We start from the raw sequence: 20,670 nt of genomic DNA on the forward strand, positions 1-20,670 counted from the left end.
CTATTACGCAAAAAAAATTTTTACTGTAGAAAGACCGAGATTCTATGATAACAAATCGAAGATGTTTATTTACAACGTAAATATCGTTCGTTTCAGATTTTTACTGGTTAAATAAAACACATTGTATTGATAATATGTGCTTAAACATGTAATTCACATCATAATTATACATTGTGTTAACGTTTTTCACAGGATTAGTAAAGTACTGCGCGATGATAGTACGCCCAAGTCATAGTGCGATGGAAGTATAAAACTCTAAAATCACCCTTCTCTTATATATATATTTTGGGTATACCTAGCAGTGTTTCTACGCCTTCTACGCATTCTTACAAAGAAACAAACGTCATTATTTCCCTAATTATATTCTTACGCGCTAGATAAACGATGATTTCGATATTTGTTCGAGGATGTACAAAGCTTCACTTTCCTTCTCTTTCTCCTATTTCTTTTTTTTTTTGTTCTCGAATGTACGAGTTTTACATTAAAGCTTCTCCCGTTCAACTACATATAGCTTCAGCGTTTCTCTCTTACTTTTACCTTCGATAATTACATCACAGCTATAACCTTCGCTATGAACGCGCTTTCCTGTCTCCTTAACATATCCTCTCTTCTGTAAGTACATTAGACACGACCGAAGAGAACATCGAGTACTTAACGTTGCTTTTTTTCTTTTTTTTTTTTAATACTTCGCTTACACGCTATTATGTACAATTATGGATAGCAATGCATTATGAATCCTGGGTACTCACTCGTAGCATGGAGAGCACCACTTTCTTTCTACACGATGCGTTCATGAAAGACGACAGTACTGTTCAAAACCGGTCGATCACTTGTGAGTGCGTGAAGGAGAGGGTCAGCGAAGAAACTCGAGTAAAAGTAAGGAGAAAGAGAGAAAGAGATAGGGGGGAAAGAGACAAAAATGGACAGAAAAAAAGGGACTAAAATGAATATCTTACGCTGAAGATCAGGGAGCAAAAATAGAAGAGAGAAAAGTTATATACATCCAAATTAATAGACACTATACAAAAAAATCTCTGATAAACAACAACGTAACTCGGGTTTTCTCGCGAGTTTTCTTCTCTTATTTTATATAAAGTAATCACTAAAATGGAGAAATCGATTGACATACAAAAATCAATCAGGAGCAAAAAAAGTAAGATAATGTACATTGTATCGTGAGACATGGAGTGCATTTCAAGTAATAAACAGCAATCGTAACAGGAACTAGTATAGGAGACCGGCTCTAAGTTCCCTGCCGCTTCAAACAACTTTCTGTCACTTTTACCTTCACTGTTCCCTTTTATTCTTACTCTCCCTAACAATAGTTTTGTTGGTTTTTATCTATACATTGCACTATATAATGTTTGCACATTTTGGTAAAAATTTACCAAAATATATGATCAAAATGCTGTATTGAAAACTTATCATACAATTATAGAATGCCTTTCAAATTTGAGAAAAGTAGACATTTTTATGTCATTTCTCATGAAATTTGGGGGAAATTTGTTTTTATTAACTAAAAGTTTTTATTAACAACTAAAAAGTTATTATTTTTTATAACTTTTCTTATTTTAATCTTTATATTATAATAATTATAAGCCTCAAACTGAAATTTTATAAAACTAAGTACGTCAAATTATACAAATAACGAAATAAATATAATAAACAAATTTTATAATTCATTTTATCTCTGCAGCTCAGAAATCGTGAAAAACTTTTTACATTTACTTGCTTAATAATTAAAAAATTGTTTCAAAATTTATACTGATAAAAATCAACACCAAATTTCACAAGAAATAACACTATGTGTTCGCTTCTCGCCTAATAATTGGGATACCCTATAAACACTTTCCTTAAGAATTTCTAGCCGTCCGTACTGATATATGTACGTTTCATGCAAAAGAAAAACTCTAAAAATAAAAATATTGATTTTAAAACAATCTCTGATATACTGATATCTTATTAAACATTAAATGTGACTATATAATTATTTGTTCGCTATAATACTCAATATGTTTGCATATTAGATAAATCGGAATCAGAATCAGACGGCTACATTTAATACGAAATAACAAATAAGAAACATTATTCATTTCAAAAATGAAATTTGGAGACACTCGAAAGAGTATTTGATTAACGTAATGAGTGCACATAAAGCGCAACATATTTCTATCAAAATTTTAGAGAAGTTAAATATTTTAAATGATTACAAAATACCATATATGTATGTGAAAAAAATACTCAATAGTAATATAATTTTTATCATATATGGCACCACATTTTCCAGAGAAATACACTATATGTATATAGAATGAAATAAAAATATTTTATCTATATCTTTATATATATGCACGTATAAGCATCATGTGCATAAATCTTAAATTTGTATAAGGTATCCCACTTCTGATACTTCACTTTTATGATAGATTCTTTAGTCAATTTGGAGTTGATTTTTTTTAATCCATTTATTGCTTTAAGACTTTCTTCTTCAAATTTTTCTTCTAATTAGTTTAATCAAGTATTCTTGACATTGAATAAGTTGACAAAAATGTTGATACACTGTTATTCTTGAGTTATAAATATTCGAACAGAAAAAGTTTCTCTTGAAGTAAACTTTATAAAGTTAAATGTATAACACACACAAAATTGCATTGTCCAACCAATTTCAGATGAAATTTACTTAAATAAAATTTTAATTTAAGGCTTAATATGGTAAAGATATATTATGGTAAAAATTTGAGAAGTCGTTAATTTCCCTCGACATTTTCGGTAAAAAAAATCAACTTCAAATTGGTCACAGAATTTGTTATTAGAAAAATAATGCACAAAAAATAGAACATTCAGAACATCCCAGACCGAGCAAGCTACCTTTAAGTTTTTGAGCAATTTGAAGTGAAGCAAAGGAAATGTAAAGGGAGATTATCATTGTCACAAGTTATTTCTTTCTACTTAAATATCTGTGTAAATAATCTTCAAATTACAAATTTCTCAAAACAAAGTTTACTTAAAATTAAATAAAGAAAATTTTACTATACTGTTTACTGAAAGTTTCGAAAAAAAGTTTTCAAAAATCTCTCCAATGTCACTAAGATCAACAAACTTCTTAATTCCTCAGCAGCATCCCATTAATTTTTTACGACTGTTGCCTCAATTCTTCCCAATTTATGGAAGGTATAGTCCATTATATCACTGCGAAACAGAATTAGTATTGAACACACAACATGCAATTCAAATGCTAATATCATTTTCGCTAAAAAAAAGTCAACTCTAAGTTCACTAAAGAAATTAATTTGAAATGCTTTTTCGTGAAATGTGTTCATGACGCTTAGCTTTTATCGTTTACTACATTTGCTTGTGATACTTGGAACATTTGAAAAATTAGACCTACTCTTACTTGAGTGTCCTCATCATCAGATCCACTGTAAACACTTTTGTGAATCACGCCGTGCAGATTAAACAAAGCTTTTTTTTTTGTAAAAATGCCGTGCAAAGCATAGTAAAATCTTGCTTGTAACTAATTTGCATTATCTCTTTCTCTTGCTCATACATTTGTCACATGTCGTTATTTTCCGATTGTAACATTACCAACAAATTGCGAGGACATCTTGTGATACAATAACCTGAAGTAAGGTAAAAGTCGACTTACACTCGATGTATCACTCCTTATCTCGATACATAAAATCGATATTTCAACTCGTCTTAAAATTTTCTTCGTTAACATTGACGTCGCGATAGCCGATAAACAATTTTGACCAGTAAAAAGTATCAACAATTCTATCATAGAAGTAGCAAAATTGCTTTACGCAAGAGGGTACATTTCGCGGTATTTCCGCATTGGCATTCCACGCAACCGCCTCATACTGTCGCATACATTAATAAAGAAAAAGTTGTTTAACTGTACTCTGTATTTACATTATCGAGATATAAAAATACTAACGAGAAACGTACCTATATAGACGAGGTCCTTCGCACGCGCGCGCATCACTTCCTTAGAAATTAATTAATTCATAGTCAAGTTTGGCAGTAATATTGTCCCTAGCTATTTGCATTCTTATTGTTGCTTACAAGATTTTTGTCCTGTCCAGCTATATCGGCAAAAACATTTTTGCGGGACACACTGCATGCTCGTATGATTTCTTATCCCGGTTTGCTAATTCCAGCCGTGCCACCATGTGTTCATATCTCTACCTTGGAAGATTTCCAATTCTCCTCACGAATCTTCACCATGGATATAAGAACAAATGCCCTCATCACTTTTACAACCATCATTTATCATCATGGGAATTACCAACAACTCGCAAAACATGCAATTTGAAAAAATCCACATTTTCTCGCTAAAACAGATCTTTCACATACCAAAACAATAAAATGCGTTTCTACATAGTACAAAGATTCTACTTGCCTTAATTAAACCTAAACAAATAAAGAAATAAAAAAAGTATAAAAATGCATTTAACAATCATGATAAATTGATAAATTCAACATTAAAGTCTTCAAAAGGTGCTTCAGCTAAATAAAAAAAAAATGTAATAATACTAGTCGTAAATTAAATTAAATTAAGAAAATGCGGATATTCAGCGAGATATCTTTTCGCGCTACATGCCAGCAACACTCCTCATACTTTCCGAAATAAAGAAATGTTTCGGCACACATGAACCATCAGATATCCTATAACTTTAAGAAGGATAATAAAAATAATAATAATACTCGACGTTTTGTCGCAACAACGTTCTGTAGCCTATTCTGCAAAAAACGGCTTTTAATATCCATGCGTGTACGCAAATACGCGTGTGTTTGAATGTGTATACGCAGATAAGAATATTCAATATGCACAGTATGTATATACTCTCGCATTTCTAGAAATATAGTAAATCTTATAAACTTGTTATATATATATATGTATATATATATATTCGCCTTTGTGTACAGTTTCTCACTAACACGACAGTTCAAACGGGTTATAACGCGCGTATGGAACCGTGATTTTCTTTTGTAAAATACGTATATACGTGGAAGAGAGAATGGCGAAACACGGCGTGGCATCAAAAGTGCGCGAGTTTCATTAACACTTTGTTTCCAAAGTCGCTCTCTTGACTTTGTCGGAACACTCAGCGTCTAGTTTCTCCTTGACCTCCGAATAGCTGCTGCCCGAACCTTCGGCCGATGTTGTATGCGATGTGTGTGGCCCAACCTCTTCCAGAGATAATATTTCTGTGCCGGTGGGCGAATAGCTCACTGTAGTTGCTTCACTTGTCGGCGATGTTACACAGCTGTCACCTACGCTTCTGCTACGCGGAGTGTAACGGGTCTTCTGGAACTGTTGTATGTTCAGAGATAAACTGGCTTGCATCGACGATGTTCTTTCCGAAAGCTTCGCAGGATTGTTCTCGGTTTGTACATCGACGTGAGACGGGCTTCTTGAGCGTGGAACATGAAGCGGACTATCTGGATCTGCCACCATATCGGATGACAAAATTTTTGAGCTCGCGGCTAATCGGCTCGCGCAGGGAGAATACTTTGGCAAGTTAATAGTGATTTTGTCCGAGTTCACTGTCAGAGATGATCGGCCGGACTTTTTCAACGGGCTACAAGCAGGTTTCTTCTTTTTCAACTGTTTGGCGTCATTGTAGGAATCAAAGCTCTCGGTAGAATCACTCTTCTCCTGTTCCTTGCATTTATCGAGACTCTTTTTCCTTATCTTCGTGCACGTACACATCTTGGTACTCCAGGGAAACTTCTTTGTTGATTCTGTAGTCTTTGTGTGTGCTGTGTCGGATTTTTTGAATTTCATAATGTTGTCCACGATTGAGATTTTATCGTAATAACGTTGGCCGCTGTCTTTGTTAGTGCTATTCGAGTCCAATATCGACTCTATGCAATTGTACTTGAATTGAAATCCCGGAGACTTTTTCTCCGATATAGGCTGAGTAAGAGTACCTCTACAATCAGTAACATCCTTTTTAATATCACCGGAAGCGTTAGAAAACGATGCGACCGATTTTTCCCCGATCGCGCATTTTCGGCATATAAAATGCCTATGATTTCTTTGGCATGCGACGTCTGTTTTTTTGTTATTCTGACCAAACGAATTCTTCAAACTTCTGTGAACAATATTTTTCTGGCTTTGAGCAAAAGGATTTTTCAAATTTTTCGGTAAGTAAGCATGCTTCTTGACAACCTTTCCAGCATGATTCGCTAGAAACTCGTGATCGGTCACTTTTTCGGCGGCGGCGACTCTGCTGTGACCTTTGTCCTTTGTGTAGATAGAGGAATCTTTCTGCTTAGAATTCTTACTCTCTGATCTCGCACTAGATTTTTTCGAATTACCTTCGGCATTTGGATTCTCGTCTTTGGAACATGTTTTCTTAAATGACTCTGAGCGATAAGTTTCCTGGTTTACAGTCTGTTGTTGCTCGCAAAAGAAGAAAACATCATCTACAGAGGCGAAGGATGATTCTTCGTCACAGGGAAGGACAGGCGTCTTCTCCCCTGTGGGAGGCGACTGCTAGACAAGCTTCTCCGTAGGAGAACTCGTCGAAATGGAGCTAATGGTGTTGGAGTTGTTGGAAATGGTACGTCCTTGGCTGCTCGCATGCGTATGGCCCCCTCCTTGCCCCCCCTGACTCTGGGAGAGGCTGAGTCGCCGTCAGTTTACCAATTCCACGTTTACAAATTGTTTCAATCGTTCGAGATACTGATTGAACAACTCTACATCATTATGGCCGGCACCCTGAAAAATTCCATATTTACATATCTCGCTTTGTGCAATTTATATGAGATAAAAGTGCACAACAATATAATAGCCAACATAAACAAAAAAAAGCTAAAGAAAATATTAAACAATTGTTTTTAATAAAAATGTATTATCGATTTCTGATACCTCAACCCATAGTGGTTCTACTGCTCGTGGACATCTTTCGTAAATCGCTAGACCGTGACTAAAATTTATAACTTCATCTTCGGTACCGTGAATAACCAGAACAGGGGATGTCACCTTCGGCACTTTATCTATGCTGCAAAAAGATAATAAAATTTAAACATTGTTTTTAATAATTATATATAATGTTATTTTATATTAAAGAAATTTCATTTTTCTTATCAATAGCATTTATATTCTTAGAAATTTTTATTTATAAGTTTATCAAACATCAACAATATTTTAATTAAAGAATTAAAATTTATGATCAATATAATAGCCTTTACATATAAAACATTCTTTAAAAATAAATCACATTTATAAATAAAAGTAATTTTATTCAAAAATAAATTATGTTGCAAATAATAGATAGATGCTAATTTTTTTAGAAATTGCAATTGCAATTCTCAGACTATTGGTAGCATGTGTAATGTAATGTTGATAATCCATGCAAATAATGTGTAGGAGTTAGCGCTATTATAAATTTAAATGTAAAATATGTACACAATTGTAGATTAATGTTGAATTAAAGTACATATTCAACATGGGGTGAAATACAAGTGAAAAAAGAGGGAAAATATAAAATGAAGGTTTTGTTTGAAAGTTATTTATAGACACGTTGATTACCATGTCACCCGTATATAGGTAACACGTGCATTCCACCGGAGGCCGTATCACACGTATACAGGTGACAGGTCTTATTTACACGATTATGAGTGATATTAGAAAGCATTTCCAATAGAGTCTAGTGTAGAACCAATAAAGCAATGATATTGAAATTTAAATTATATTCTTTTCGTATCAAATTCGCTTTCTTTTTGTAGAAATTAATTTCCTTTTCGCACTTTATACTACAAAGTTTGAAAATCTGAATCATTTACAATTATACTAACAAGAACTCAATATTGACAAATTTTATGTACTCATTAATGTACTTATTGATTAAATAATTTATAATAAAATTATGTTGCATTGTTGTTTCTTATTATTTATATTTATATTACTTTTATATATATTATCTATATCTAAATTAACCAAAGTCGATTTACTCCTTTGATCAATCTATTTTAAATATAAGTGCAGAAAAATTAAATTTAACTTTTATAAATAAACATAAAAATTTAATCATTTAAAAATAGAATATATCCATAACGTAATTTTTAAAAATTAATACAAAATAACATAAAAAATAAAACACTCATAATTGGTGTACTCTTTTTCGTACGTTGTATTGTAAACAATAGATATACATGTACTCTGTCTAAAGTTTAAAGATTGCAGTTGCAAGCGAAATGTAAGGCTATTGACAGCATATGTAACATTATTGGTAATCCGTTTTTCTCTACGTTCTACGTCAACAACGTAAATTTATTGCCGCGCGTCGATAAATATCGTAAAATCCACACGAAACCTATTAGCGAGACACATTACGACGCAAATCGTGCTACACATAGATTTCATCACGTATATCCACGTGACGTAGTTATATATTTACTTGATATATATATTGACCATAAAGTTGTGTAGCTTAACGAGATATTAGCAATCTTATTTGTAATTAATCAATGAGCGGAAAATTTATCATCCGAGGTTGCCAAATTTATGAGTTATACTAAAAAACATTATTTCAAGATAAAATCCGCTTATCGATCGGCAAATTTCTTCAATTTATTTCAAATTGACAGTTTATTATCATACTAAACATCATACTAAACAAATTTAAAAAAAGAGAAAAAATACGAAAAATATAATACAATTTTAAGGCTAAAATGAGCAAAAATAAACCGCTTGAGTTTATTTATCTAAAATGAACCTATGCTTATTTTAAAACAATTCTCGAAGGTAATTTTATGCGTGTATGTATGTAGTATTAGGCATTGCAATATTTAATAAAAGTTTGTTACATTTAATTGTGTAAAAAAATTTTTTAAATAAAATTTATAATGTGGAGCAACTTTTATTATTCAGAATGATCATTTTCAGTTTTAATTAGTACTTCTTTCATTTAGAGAAAGAAATTTTTGTAATTTTTTTTTGTTCAAAAAATTAAAAACCATAGTTTTTATTTAAAATAATGAATATAAAAGAGAAAGTGTTTCAATCAATCTAATATCGAGCCTCTGCTGCCTAATATAACTTGCAAGTACATATCGATTTTATTGTTGTTTCGTTTTCTTATATTCTGCTTTGTGTGCTTGTCAATCATTATAACCTTGAAGCTAAAATATGGAAACCCTCTTCTAGATGTTTTGTGCATTTTTAAAATACCGATTAATTATTTAACTACCGATACTTAAAATACCGATTGACTTATTTTGCTCAACTAATTTTTATCTCAATTGTTTTCTTAAAAAATAATTTGGTCAATAAAAAGTCAAGCGACAGTTCATGTCACGTGCATGGCGTAAGAGATTTCGACGATAGGCTTATTTCTCATTTCGCTGTATTCCCGTGTCTTTAATATTAACTTGTAACCGATATACTGCCAATTGTCAAAGAATTACCGTTCGTCCGGGAGATTCTTACCTGGTGAAAGCGTCGAAGAACCAAGTCCTTTTGGTTTTCGGAAACGCGACTCGCATACCGGACATAAGCGGCGAATGCAGCACGACCGCGCCGACCTCGTATCTCGCAGCGAGATCGACAGTGGGCACCGTGCCGATGCTCTGTCCGTAGAGTATTATGTTCTCGGGGCTGATACCATAACGCGTACGCAGCGCGTGCCACGCGGCATCGATGTCCGCGTAGAGATTCTTCTCGGACGCCTTGCCGCCTGACACCCCGTAGCCCGAGTAGTCGTAGCTGAAGATGTTGCAGTTTATGCGGGAGCCCAGCCCCAAGTAGAAGCTCGACATCTGGCCGAGGTCGACAGCATTGCCGTGGGAGAAGAGGATGGTGAAGCGCGCGGTCGCCGAGCACCGCACGAACAGGCATGCTATGCGATTGCCGCGCGACGTCCTTGCGTAGAAGCCCTCCACAGCTTCCTTCTCACGCTCGGAGTACTGCCACTCGGCGCGCTCCGACAGGGAGATGGTGAACTTGGAGCCCTCGTCCTCGACGAACGAGTACGTGGGCTCGGGCGGCAGGAAGGCCAGCTTGTCGGCGATTCTGGACGGGCAGGGCGGACAGCAGAACAGGCAACACAGTTCACTCAGACTTAACCCGTTCATGGTGTAGCACAACCGGACGTAATGACAGTCTTGCACCACGCACGCACAAAACCACCGTCTTTGTATCACGTCTCCTCTTCGTGAAGCCTCGGCATCGAGGTGTCCGGCGATCGGACCTCGCACACTGAGTCGAATCGAACGAGGGGATCCGGGTGTCGAGCCACACCACTGTGCCGCGCGAGAAACGGACACTCTTTTTTTCTACCTAGTGAATCACACACGCGGCGTCATTTGTTATCGGTTTCCTATGCGAAGATCGCTCACAATGATTCAGCCATGACGACTCGCAGAGACGGACGATTTCTCTCCCACCTTCCCTTGTTCTTTCTTTCTCCTTCTCTTTTTCGCGAACACCGTGTCCTCCCCTCTCACCCTGCGTTGCGTACTTTCATTGTGTCAGGTGAGACAAGGCGCGGGATAGAGACGGGGATCGCGGTACCGCTCGCTAGCGTCGCATTCGTGCTCGTGTTACCGAAGCTTCGCCGACGGGTGTTGGACGGTGAAAGCCGATCAACTCCGATCGGTTCCGATACGCGCCTTCAATGCAACTTCTTCAGCCGCGTTTACATTTACGCGTCATTTGTTATTGGTTCCCTATATTATCCCTATATCTTGTAGGCATCCCTGGGTGTCAAAAGTTATAAAATTAGTTATTCAAGTTTCTGAATATACCTTAATACTCTCTATACATAAGGTTTGTTCGTGTCACATGCCTCAACATGCTCCAATACGCTTCAATCTATAGTATATGTGACGTAATACTATAGGCTGCGTTCCGAAATTCACTGCTAGTACTGAAAATCTGCAGTTTACCCTACGTATATTGTAGATTTTCAGTACTGGCAGCAGTGATGCGATCTTTCCCACAGCGGTCCCGGCTCGGCTGTGCTCGGCTGCCTCACACAACCTTACAGAAGCGCTACGTCACGTATTAGTGTGCACACGGATACGTGACGTAGCGCTTCTGTAAGGTTGTGTGAGGCAGCCGAGCACAGCCGAGCCGGGACCGCTGTGGGAAAGATCGCATCACTGACTGGCAGTGAATTTCGGAACGCAGCCATAGATTGGAGCGTATTAAAACATGTGAGGCATGCGACAAACCTATAGAGTGATACTAAAGAACAATGCATATTTTGCAATGCATATGCAGCCTCTCTGCTTTATCGGAAATAATATGTATCATTTTTTATCTCATTTTATGATAAGAACATAATAAGAACATGATTCATAATAATTTTACACGACGAATTAGTATATCATGCAGGAAAAAGCTAGAAGTTAAAAAGAGAAAGCATTATAAAAAAAAATTTTTTTTTATATTTATTACACATGCTCAAAAGTTTAAAAACCTTTCAAGTTTTCGAGCATTTATTATTTTTCGGATTTTTATTTTCGAATAAAATGTAAACAATGAGCGGAAGTAAACAAGATAATTAACAAATTGGCAGTTTTATTTCCCATTTTTGCATAAGGAATTGTATACAATCTTTATACTCGTTAATATCTTCAGCTTAAAACAAGATTCTTAAAAATGTAAAGTAGAATTTTAAGCATAAAAATATGGAGTAGTTTTGGATTTTTTCATGTTGTCAGACAATTGTTTTACATTACTGAGCTAGCCAGATTCCATTCCAAAGCACTCACAATCCCTACTCGCTCACTTATCCAAAGCATGGCACTGTATCATATATTTGCATTATATGTTACAATTAAAACTGTATATATTATATAAAATGGAAGCATTTATTTAAATTTTCACCCTCTTCTTTGTGCCACATTTGCACTAAATAGATACTTATTTGCAAAACGCAAATTCCATCTTCAAAAATTTTAATATTTGTATATTAAATCGAAAATTGAAAATGCACTTATGTTCCAATATTCATGCATTTTTTTATAGATGAGAAATTTTATGATTTGTATATACCCAGCAATACACCGTTAGTTACAACATCTGGAAGACTGCTAGTTGAATCAGCTTGGACATATGGATCGCAATGAAAAGTTAAAATTGGATGATGCCCCAAAATATTTGGATGATCGTGCATCAAGCCATTTGCAACCTTCTCTATCCTTAAAATAAGAAACGGTGAGATTAATTGTAGAAAACCATGATTAGACAAATATTCAACTTTACTATATTAAAATATTTATAATTTTACTACGTTTTAAATTTTAAAACTTAGATTTACCTTTTGTGAGATGCGTTGGATTCCTCATTTTCTATACCCAAAAAATTGAGAACTTGCTGTTTTGTTGCCAATAAACGCAGCATTTTCTGTATATATAATTCCAACGCGGCTCGTCGTTGTTCTAAAACTTTTGGTTGTGAGTTTCTCACCCTTTTCGGTGGAAATGGTGCAATATCTGTATTATCTTTCTTCAACTAAAAATCAAACTTTTATATATAATGATATATAATCCAATGTAGTGTGTTTCAAAATCGCAAGATATAAATTAAATAGAAGTATTAATTTGTCAATGGTTTAGTTGCTTAGTGTACACCGATTGTTTAGTACGCGTACCAAGTACTAAATCTGCTTCTCCGATAGGTATAAATCGTTTAGTGTAAAATCTACACCAATCAAAGAAGCAGATTTAATACTTGGTACGCGTACTAAACAATCGGTATAAACTAAGCCAATGTTAATCAATTTATGAGAATAGCATGCTGTTTTGTAACTAGAAATCATATCTATAATATATAGTCTATATCTAATATATAGCCTAAATCATATCTATAATAGTCCTTAACAGAATTGTTAATGGCTATATACTACGTGCCAAAAATTGTGTAGGAATTTAATACAAATTGTCACCTCACCATTATGTTTTATTTCAATTATAATTGGATATATGATGCTAAAACGTACCGCACGATGTAGCGCACTAAATTCACTGTATCTTCTCTCGATGTAATATCGAGTGCCCGTTTTTAACTCCAAAATCTCGATACAGTAAACATAATAGGGTTTGCCGTGTGACACTTCGGCCAAACGATAGCCGCTGATGAAAACTTCGTACATCGCATTGCAACTTTCGTCAATAATGTTTCAATGATGCTCTCTGATAATAGATTTGCAGAATTAAAAATGCTACAGGACATGCAAAAATGTGCAACAAAAGCATATAGTGGTAGAATCTACAGTATAGTACAGTACAGTGTCGAACATCAGAGATAGGAATATCGATAAATTAATCGATGTTCGATTCCTTTCTTTTAATCGATTGTTTTCTCGATGTTTGCAGATTCGATTAATCCCTTGCGCTTAATTCAGTAATGTTGGTAATAATGTTACGTGACACTTTGCGAACAAAATCAGTTGCCGAAGTGTTTGATATTTTTCCGGCAAGATATTCCCGGGGGTGATGCAGAATGTCGCCTGGGTTTCAAATAATTTCATTCAAAACGTAAGCCGGTTGATTTTAGTCTCGGTTCAACAAAGGAATTCATGTTACCATTTGCAACAAGATCTTCGACAGTAGTGCCCATAAATTTTTCGTACGCACGATATAGCACAATACTGACTCCGGTAGGGCACTTGGATTCTGTTAAAACATCGATCGCCGCCGTGAGAGTGTTAGAGTATGCAAGGATGCTGTTTTTCCAAATTGCGCGGCGCTTCCATTAATCGTTTGTGTTTACTTCAGTGGTGTAAGGATCAGAATATGTTCTCATTGTGATAGGTTAAAACTCAGCTGAATCTGAATTTCGTTGCACGTTTCCGTTAATAAAGATGAGCGGGGAAATGTTCGAAGGAAAGGATTATCCAACTCAATGGGCGCTTAATCCTTCCGCCTATCAAAACATGAGTAACGATCAAGGTAATTTGTATGATAAAATCAAAATTTGCAAATCTTTATATTGCAATTCATTAACACATAAAATGTATTTTGTATTGTTTATTGTTATTTGTTTGGAAACAGTGGACTGGGCGGCTCTGGCGCAACAGTGGATAAAAATGAAAGAGACTGTTGTACCACCAGCACCGCCACCACCTTCTATAAACTCTATGTGTTCCGCAAATGATGGCAGTGGAGAGGCACCAATGGATATGGACACCAAAGATGATGACGTCCCTCCTGCTCCTCCTGCGCCAACTATTAGTGGATCCGGTAAGACTTCTTAAAATTAAGAGAATTGTATATGATTGAAATCAGACGGTAAAAATTTTGACATTCTATCTTTTGATGCTAATAGAAGCTTGGACTCAATGGAGCCAGTGGGGTCATTGGAATACTTCAGCATCTGGGACAGGAAGTTGGGAATGGAGTGGCGTACCTCCTCCTGGTGTTACCATAGGTCCTGATGGCAAACCAATTGGGCTTCCAGCTGTACCAGTCATACCACCTGCGCCAGTAATATCTACTACTACTGACTTTACTGCTCCTCCTCCTGCTTCGTCATCGCTTTATTCATATAATTCAGTGCAGTCTACACAACCATACAATCAGGTAAAAAATAATGGTAAAAGTTAAAATCTATAATCTATAATCGTATCGTGCGTCTTATTAGATCCTTCCTTCTCAGGTTCCTAACTATTGGTCTGAAGAGCCGTCTAACTCAGTGCCATCGCAGCCACCTCCTTTCATAAAAGGCATGAGACATGCTAATAGAACACCTCACATAAGAGTGATGGACTCTGTTCGATGCCGAGATGACAGAGAGAAGACACCGGAGGAAGATACTACCACAACCATAGGTAAAATTTGTATAAGAGATGGTGATAATAATAACTTTTAAACGCTGCAACTAATTTAGTCAGGTTACGCTAAAATTATTGAAAAATTTCAATAAAATTCTTGGAATTTTTGTATCGATAATTTTAAAGTGTAACCTGATAATTACACGCTGCTGCTAATTCGTCCTGCGTAGATGCCGCAAAACGAAGGCAATTACCAGCATGGATCCGCGAAGGATTAGAAAAAATGGAGAAGGAAAAACAGAAAGCTGTGGAAAGGGAGAGGCTAGAGATATTAAGAAAGCAGGAGTTGGAGGCTCGTAAGCAAGCCGAGGACGAGGCGCGCGCAGTACTCAATCCTAGCAAGAGCAAATTTGTAAGTGTTAATCGCGTTACATTGTCCGAACATTGAGCTGGAGATTCTGCAGATCTGTGTGATTATGAAATTCTACGATAGGATTCAGACTCGGAAAAGGAAACCGAGCAGGACTTTGATGCGGATAGCACGCGTGGACAGCAACCTGCGGAAAAGAGCTACGATCGCACTCCGGATATCGTCGTTCGGCCGCGAAAGTCACGATTTAGGGATGCCGATTCACCCGAATCTCATGCGGACGCTGACGAAAGTCCCACTGCCGTACCCAGTGCGCTACCGGTCACGCAGAAACGGTCTCGAGAGGAGGTCCTGCAGGAAGTGGTAAGCAGAAAAGATTTTTCAAGATTGCAATTAAATTTCTTAACTGATTACAATTAATTCGAAACAGTTGGTATTCGTAGCGAAGTATTTACGATCAATTTTTATCAGGCATCGTAAATTGTATTTGTACTTACTGTTGCGCAGATGTTGAAAGTAAGGAGATCACTGACAGAAATACTTCTGGAAGTAACGAACGAAGAGATCGGTTCAATATGCAGAGAGGTTTGGAGCCGCGCACGTGCCAAAGGTACTCCAGATACACACGATAGAACTAACCAATTGAATTTCCGTGCTTTTGCTCGCCGGAGCACAGAGTCCAATTTAGTGAGTTTACTTGTCGCGCTATGCTGCGACAAGGCTGTGCGATTGTGTAATACAAAGATGAAAGCATTAAACAGAGATTTCTTAATACGTAGACTTAATTATTCGGCAATTTCAGGACATCCTGGTTTTTGTGTTTTCAGGGATTTTTACGTATAGCATAAGGCATAGCTTTCATTCGTTTTAATCACGTAATCGTCTCGCATTACGTGCTGTAGATTTTAAAGACTTTTAATGTATCGGCATTCTTATGTCTGGCAACGATTTCGCGATATATATTCTTAGAATAAAGACTTTAGAAATATAAGCAAAGTGTCCAACAATCAGAATTTTAGTAGAGATAATTGGTCAATTGAATTTAGACGAATAATATGATAAAAACTAAAAGTACGCATCTTACGTCTATTTTATATCGTAGGCAAATATTATCGCTCAAATCTTTATAGATACCTCCAATATCTAATGCATTATAACATCAAAATTCGCGCGCCAAATTGCAATGTCGACTAATTTAGCCGCGTAGAATATTGTAGTTCGACTTGTAAGTGTGGAGTAATGCTGTAAAGATTTCTTAAGGTGCATGTGAGAGAGGAAAGGGACAGAGGGACGAAGGGACAGGATTTGCCTTCCTACGAATGAGCCGATTAAGGGTTCATTCAGTATTATCGAGGGCATTATCCGTGCGGTAGCACTTCTAGCTATTGATTACTAAATGCGTGTGTATTGTAAGTCCCTGCAGGAGAGACCCCCGTCGCATCCCTCAACAACATGGCCCCTCTTGCTCAGATCACTCGCAAGCTCGGTGAGTACGCTTTAACGCTTTATACGATACACGGCAAAATCCCTAGGGAACGGCCGTAAAGCGGTGCAGTAAATCGTTAGAAAAAAGAAAGTCGGGTCACTGTGTGTATGCACACATGCCTCGGTATTTAATTCGGCCGTTCGCTCGTAGAGATTTATCGCCGCAATCGAAAGAGATTGCTCCTCTCTTTCGTTCTTTCTCAGGACATTTCTCAATGAAAGTAACGGCTGCGAAAATTAATCGGAGCCGAACGTATGTTTTTTTGTTTTCTTTTTTCACTGCGACTCTGAGAATGTCATCTCGCGCGCACTGAATGGATGTCACTTCGAATTCTATCTGCCGTAGGTCTGGGCATCTACGGCGACAGTAACAGCGAGTCCGAGGAGGAGCAGGGCGAGCACGCAACGATTCAGAATGACGACAGCGACGAGGAGCTGAAGGTAAGCGCGCAAAGTGGAACAAATCACATCACGGTGTTATTATTGCTTCAAGCTCGGAATAGCGATGGTACATTCGTTTTACTTTACGAATGAATGTCGCAGGAAACTCTGAGACGGCGACAGCAGGCGTTTCGTAAAACTGAGGAAGAGATCGAGGCGCGGATCGCCGAGGATGAAGAAAGGGAAGAGCGTCAGGAGGAGCAGTACAGTAATAAGCAACAGGAAAATCATACCGGTAATACTAGCTGCCGGGAGTCAGGTATGTTTCGACAGACAACACAACCATATGTGGCTGCTGCGCAATTAAGTGTAACTTCCTGACGTCATACTTTAGTTGATGAAAAAGAAACGGTAAATAATCAAAGAGAAGCGTCCGAAACTTTGTCGAGTGGCGGACAAAGTCCACAATCGGCGGCGCCGCAGAACGCGCCGGTGGCCGACGGACAGCAGGCGAAAGCCAGCAGCACGGTATCGGGATCGGCCGACTCCGAGTCGAGCAGCACCGATTCCACGAGCAGCTCGTCTGAGTCGAGCCACGAATCCGTCAGCAAGAAGCACGACAAAGCGCGTTCGAGCAAGCAGCAGTCGCAGTCGCAACAGCGTGAGCAGCAGCAGCGCGATCAACGTTACCACCGGCGGCGAAAATCCAAGAGTAGAAGCAAGTCGCGCAGTGGCAGACGATCCACCCGGTCTTCGCGCTCGTCCGAACGCACGCACAAGCGACGATCACGCTCGAGATCGGCCAAATCGCGTAAGCGCTATCGTTCGCGCTCCTCGCGCTCATCTAGCGATCATGGGTCCAGCAGGAAACACCGTGCGCGATCGCGCGATGGGAAACGCGCGAGATCGCGTTCGCGTAGCTGCCGACGCTCCAGGTCACTGTCCGCCGGTGGGAAATGGTCGTCGCGGTCGCGTTCCCGCAGGGGAAAGTCCCGCTCGCATTCCAGAGACAGGCGGAGGAACAGCCGATCGCGTAGCAAGTCGTCACGTGGAACGAAACGAAGAGGATCGCGCTCGAGGTCGCGCGGCGGCAGGGAGAGATCGCGCAGCCGTTCGAGGGATCGTAGGCGATCGAGGTCGTATGTTTCCAGGAGGAGCCGGCGGAGCAGCCGATCCAAATCGCGGGATCGGAGTAGAAAAACGCGATCCAGGTCGCGACAGTCGAGCCACCGCGATGGTAAGAAGTCATCACATCGATACAGGAATTGAGCCTGATCTGCTCTTAGCCCAAAAGGTTGTATGTACATTCATTTTCATTATAGCATTAACATAGGATAACGTAAAAGGCAGTGATACAATTATTTGGACAAGTTCGTCGTCTGAAATCAGAAATTATTTTCGAAAATTTTTCTCTATTTTTTTTTGTTTTTCGTTATATTACTACGTACGTATTCAGATGATTTATTGTGTTTACGAAATGTTTTTCATGGATTTTACGAGTGACAATATTTACGTAGTTATACTTTATGTATAAACAATGCCATTTCATCAATGCACATCTTTCGATTCTATACTATAATTATGGTGCTTTGCGTATAAACTATTTTTTTTTATTTGCTTTTATCTTAGAATATTTATTACTTTCTTTTCTAATTACGAGATAATTAGAGACTAATGGGCATTTATACAATATATTTTTATTTTCTCTTTCCATCGGTTTTCACATATTGAATAAAATTTATGTTATTAGAAAAGTATATAGTAAAATAATTTATTCTTAAGAAATGGAAGACATTGAAACTTGCTCAATAGATTTCAAGAGTTTAGTAGCAGCAGCGTATAATGCAATAAAATTACTTAACTTTGTAGATTTTGTGCAATTGTGTTATGACAGATTTATTAGGTTTAGGTATGATAAGTAGCATTAAAAGGATTCGAGATAGGATTTATTAAGATGCATCCGAAATTGGCAAATAATTTATATGTGTATTTTATCGATCTTCAAAATGATGGGCTGAAACAAACCAAGGCAATAAGGTTACTAACGTAAAATATAATTTCATAATAATAAATATTTTTTCCACTCAGTTTACTAATTTTCTGTGAAATGTGTGTTTATTTTAATTAACTAACACAAATTGAAACATTTTTTTAATTAATACAAATAAAATTTACAAAAGTATAGTGTCTATATTTTATTTTTAATATCGAAGTAACCAATATTCTTATTAAATATATATCTATTCTAAATATATATATATACTTATTAATATATCTTTGTTTGTTTCAAGACTTCATTTATTGATGATATATTTCAAATATGAAAAAGTAATGACTAGTCATGCGTTTTTATGCATAATATTCAATCGCCTACACAATTAATGTTCATACATGATAAATTCGTACAATTTACAATTCGTGATGAAATAATGTAATATATAAATGACACTAGAGAACTATCACACTTTTATTAAATAAATGAATTACTAACTGCTACCTAAGAATCCATTAGAATGTAGATCCCAAAATGAAGAAAAGTGAAAAGCAATATAGTTCGAATGCATATTTTTTTGTCAGAAGATAAAAAAAATATGCCATTTATATAAAGTGTAATTACTAATTGCTCGTTCGTTCTTTCAAAAAGTGCATCGTTCGTCTCATACGCGGATTTGGCACATGAAAGCAAGTCGGAAATCGTTTTAAACTTCCAACGAGCTTTTTTCATAGATGTCAGTTACGAAATTGTAGCATTGTTAGAAACGCACACACTTTTATACAGTGAATGCTATATTACATTTAGTATCAGTAAACACTAAATGTTGCCGGATAAAATCCGTGCGCGAATTTACGCGTACACTTTTGTTGATATCCAAAATTATTATATTACGTTCAATGTTAACTATATATAAATATAAATAAATGTTATTGAATTCGGAAAGTACATAGTGGCGTACGATTTGTACTCGAATTAGGACAGAAAATCTATACAAGAAAAATCTATCAAGAAACGTGTCTGGATTTTAATAAAAAAAAAAAAAGAAAAAAAAGGAAAGAAAAAAAACGAAAAGACCGCTTTAACGTAGATTAAAGAATATTGTTCAACCAAATTGATCGATCAATATTTTGTAGATTGAATGTGCATCAGGATTTCGACACGAGTCCTAGAACTCTTATTTTGTTTCAGCATCTTCCACTGGCTTCCACTCGGCTTCAACATTTCACTTTTCAGTTCGGCTCTTCAACGTTTCACGATTCAGTTCACCGACATACACAGCATTATGGTACAATTACAGAGTTTCCGAATATATCACATTCAATAATACTTAAGGCTATGTTATAAATTTGTGTTATGTTATTCGCTAACATATAAAAGTCTATTTCTCCTTTTTAAAGAATATATATGTTTCTCTCACACAAGCGCTACGCGTGTTTGAACAAACATGCGTGCAAAAATTTATATGATTACGCGGCAGCCAAACATGATGAATAAAGTTACGAAAGGTAATCAAAGTAGTTGTATTCTTTCCAAGCGATTCATGAAGATTGCGTAAATTGAGTATTCAATCGACCGAACGGATCAATTCAACGAAATAAGTGTACCATATATTTCATTGAGTGATGTGCAAAGAATAGATAAGATGCTTGCGAAGTCTCCAAGTTCCGAGCGTTTGCAATTTTCTTCCCGATGAATAATCGATCGAA

The 20,670-nt window shown here is 36.7% G+C and overlaps 3 protein-coding genes across 4 annotated transcripts; 1 reads left to right on the forward strand and 2 right to left on the reverse strand.

The window, feature by feature from the left end:
* Nucleotides 1-396: 396 nt before the first annotated feature.
* Nucleotides 397-10,602, reverse strand: LOC105675867 (alpha/beta hydrolase domain-containing protein 17B). The gene is made up of 3 exons (XM_012373342.2): nucleotides 9,443-10,602; nucleotides 6,881-7,013; nucleotides 397-6,730 (listed from the first exon to the last, which is right to left on the reverse strand). The coding sequence occupies exons 1-3, from the start codon at nucleotides 10,084-10,086 to the stop codon at nucleotides 6,647-6,649; spliced, it is 861 nt and encodes a 286-aa protein (XP_012228765.1). The 5' UTR covers nucleotides 10,087-10,602; the 3' UTR covers nucleotides 397-6,646.
* Nucleotides 10,603-11,519: 917 nt separating this feature from the next.
* LOC105675863 (sorting nexin-22-like) lies at nucleotides 11,520-13,220 on the reverse strand. Its single transcript, XM_012373336.2, has 3 exons — nucleotides 12,960-13,220; nucleotides 12,279-12,472; nucleotides 11,520-12,159 (listed from the first exon to the last, which is right to left on the reverse strand). Exons 1-3 carry the CDS (start codon nucleotides 13,110-13,112, stop codon nucleotides 11,997-11,999), a joined length of 510 nt encoding a protein of 169 aa, XP_012228759.1. The 5' UTR covers nucleotides 13,113-13,220; the 3' UTR covers nucleotides 11,520-11,996.
* Nucleotides 13,221-13,376: 156 nt separating this feature from the next.
* Nucleotides 13,377-20,478, forward strand: LOC105675861 (arginine/serine-rich protein PNISR). Of its 2 annotated transcripts, XM_067346982.1 has the most exons (13): nucleotides 13,377-13,741; nucleotides 13,824-13,911; nucleotides 14,014-14,202; nucleotides 14,288-14,541; nucleotides 14,618-14,789; nucleotides 14,963-15,144; nucleotides 15,226-15,465; nucleotides 15,610-15,712; nucleotides 16,517-16,588; nucleotides 16,934-17,028; nucleotides 17,131-17,287; nucleotides 17,363-18,262; nucleotides 20,153-20,478. In XM_067346982.1, the coding sequence occupies exons 2-12, from the start codon at nucleotides 13,824-13,826 to the stop codon at nucleotides 18,235-18,237; spliced, it is 2,427 nt and encodes an 808-aa protein (XP_067203083.1). In that variant the 5' UTR covers nucleotides 13,377-13,741; the 3' UTR covers nucleotides 18,238-18,262; nucleotides 20,153-20,478. The 2 variants fall into 2 exon arrangements, with proteins under 2 accessions (XP_067203083.1, XP_012228753.1); XM_012373330.2 differs by having other exon boundaries at nucleotides 13,377-13,911.
* The last annotated feature ends 192 nt before the right edge of the window (nucleotides 20,479-20,670 follow it).

The sequence above is a fragment of the Linepithema humile genome, chromosome 1 (genome assembly GCF_040581485.1).
Source record: "Linepithema humile isolate Giens D197 chromosome 1, Lhum_UNIL_v1.0, whole genome shotgun sequence".
In the NCBI taxonomy this organism is placed as follows: Eukaryota; Metazoa; Arthropoda; class Insecta; order Hymenoptera; family Formicidae; genus Linepithema; species Linepithema humile.

Coding starts and splice junctions, on each gene's coding strand:
- LOC105675867 (XM_012373342.2), bottom strand. CDS start 10,086: ATGAACGGGTTAAGTCTGAGTGAACTGTGTTGCCTGTTCTGCTGTCCG. Junction 7,014..9,442: donor TTCTTCGACGCTTTCACCAG/GTAAGAATCTCC, acceptor ATCTTTTTGCAG/CATAGATAAAGTGCCGAAGG. Junction 6,731..6,880: donor TAGAACCACTATGGGTTGAG/GTATCAGAAATC, acceptor GGAATTTTTCAG/GGTGCCGGCCATAATGATGT.
- LOC105675863 (XM_012373336.2), bottom strand. CDS start 13,112: ATGTACGAAGTTTTCATCAGCGGCTATCGTTTGGCCGAAGTGTCACAC. Junction 12,473..12,959: donor TTAGTGCGCTACATCGTGCG/GTACGTTTTAGC, acceptor TTTGATTTTTAG/TTGAAGAAAGATAATACAGA. Junction 12,160..12,278: donor TCCAACGCATCTCACAAAAG/GTAAATCTAAGT, acceptor TCTTATTTTAAG/GATAGAGAAGGTTGCAAATG.
- LOC105675861 (XM_012373330.2), top strand. CDS start 13,824: ATGAGCGGGGAAATGTTCGAAGGAAAGGATTATCCAACTCAATGGGCG. Junction 14,790..14,962: donor AGATACTACCACAACCATAG/GTAAAATTTGTA, acceptor CGTCCTGCGTAG/ATGCCGCAAAACGAAGGCAA. Junction 15,145..15,225: donor ATCCTAGCAAGAGCAAATTT/GTAAGTGTTAAT, acceptor ATTCTACGATAG/GATTCAGACTCGGAAAAGGA.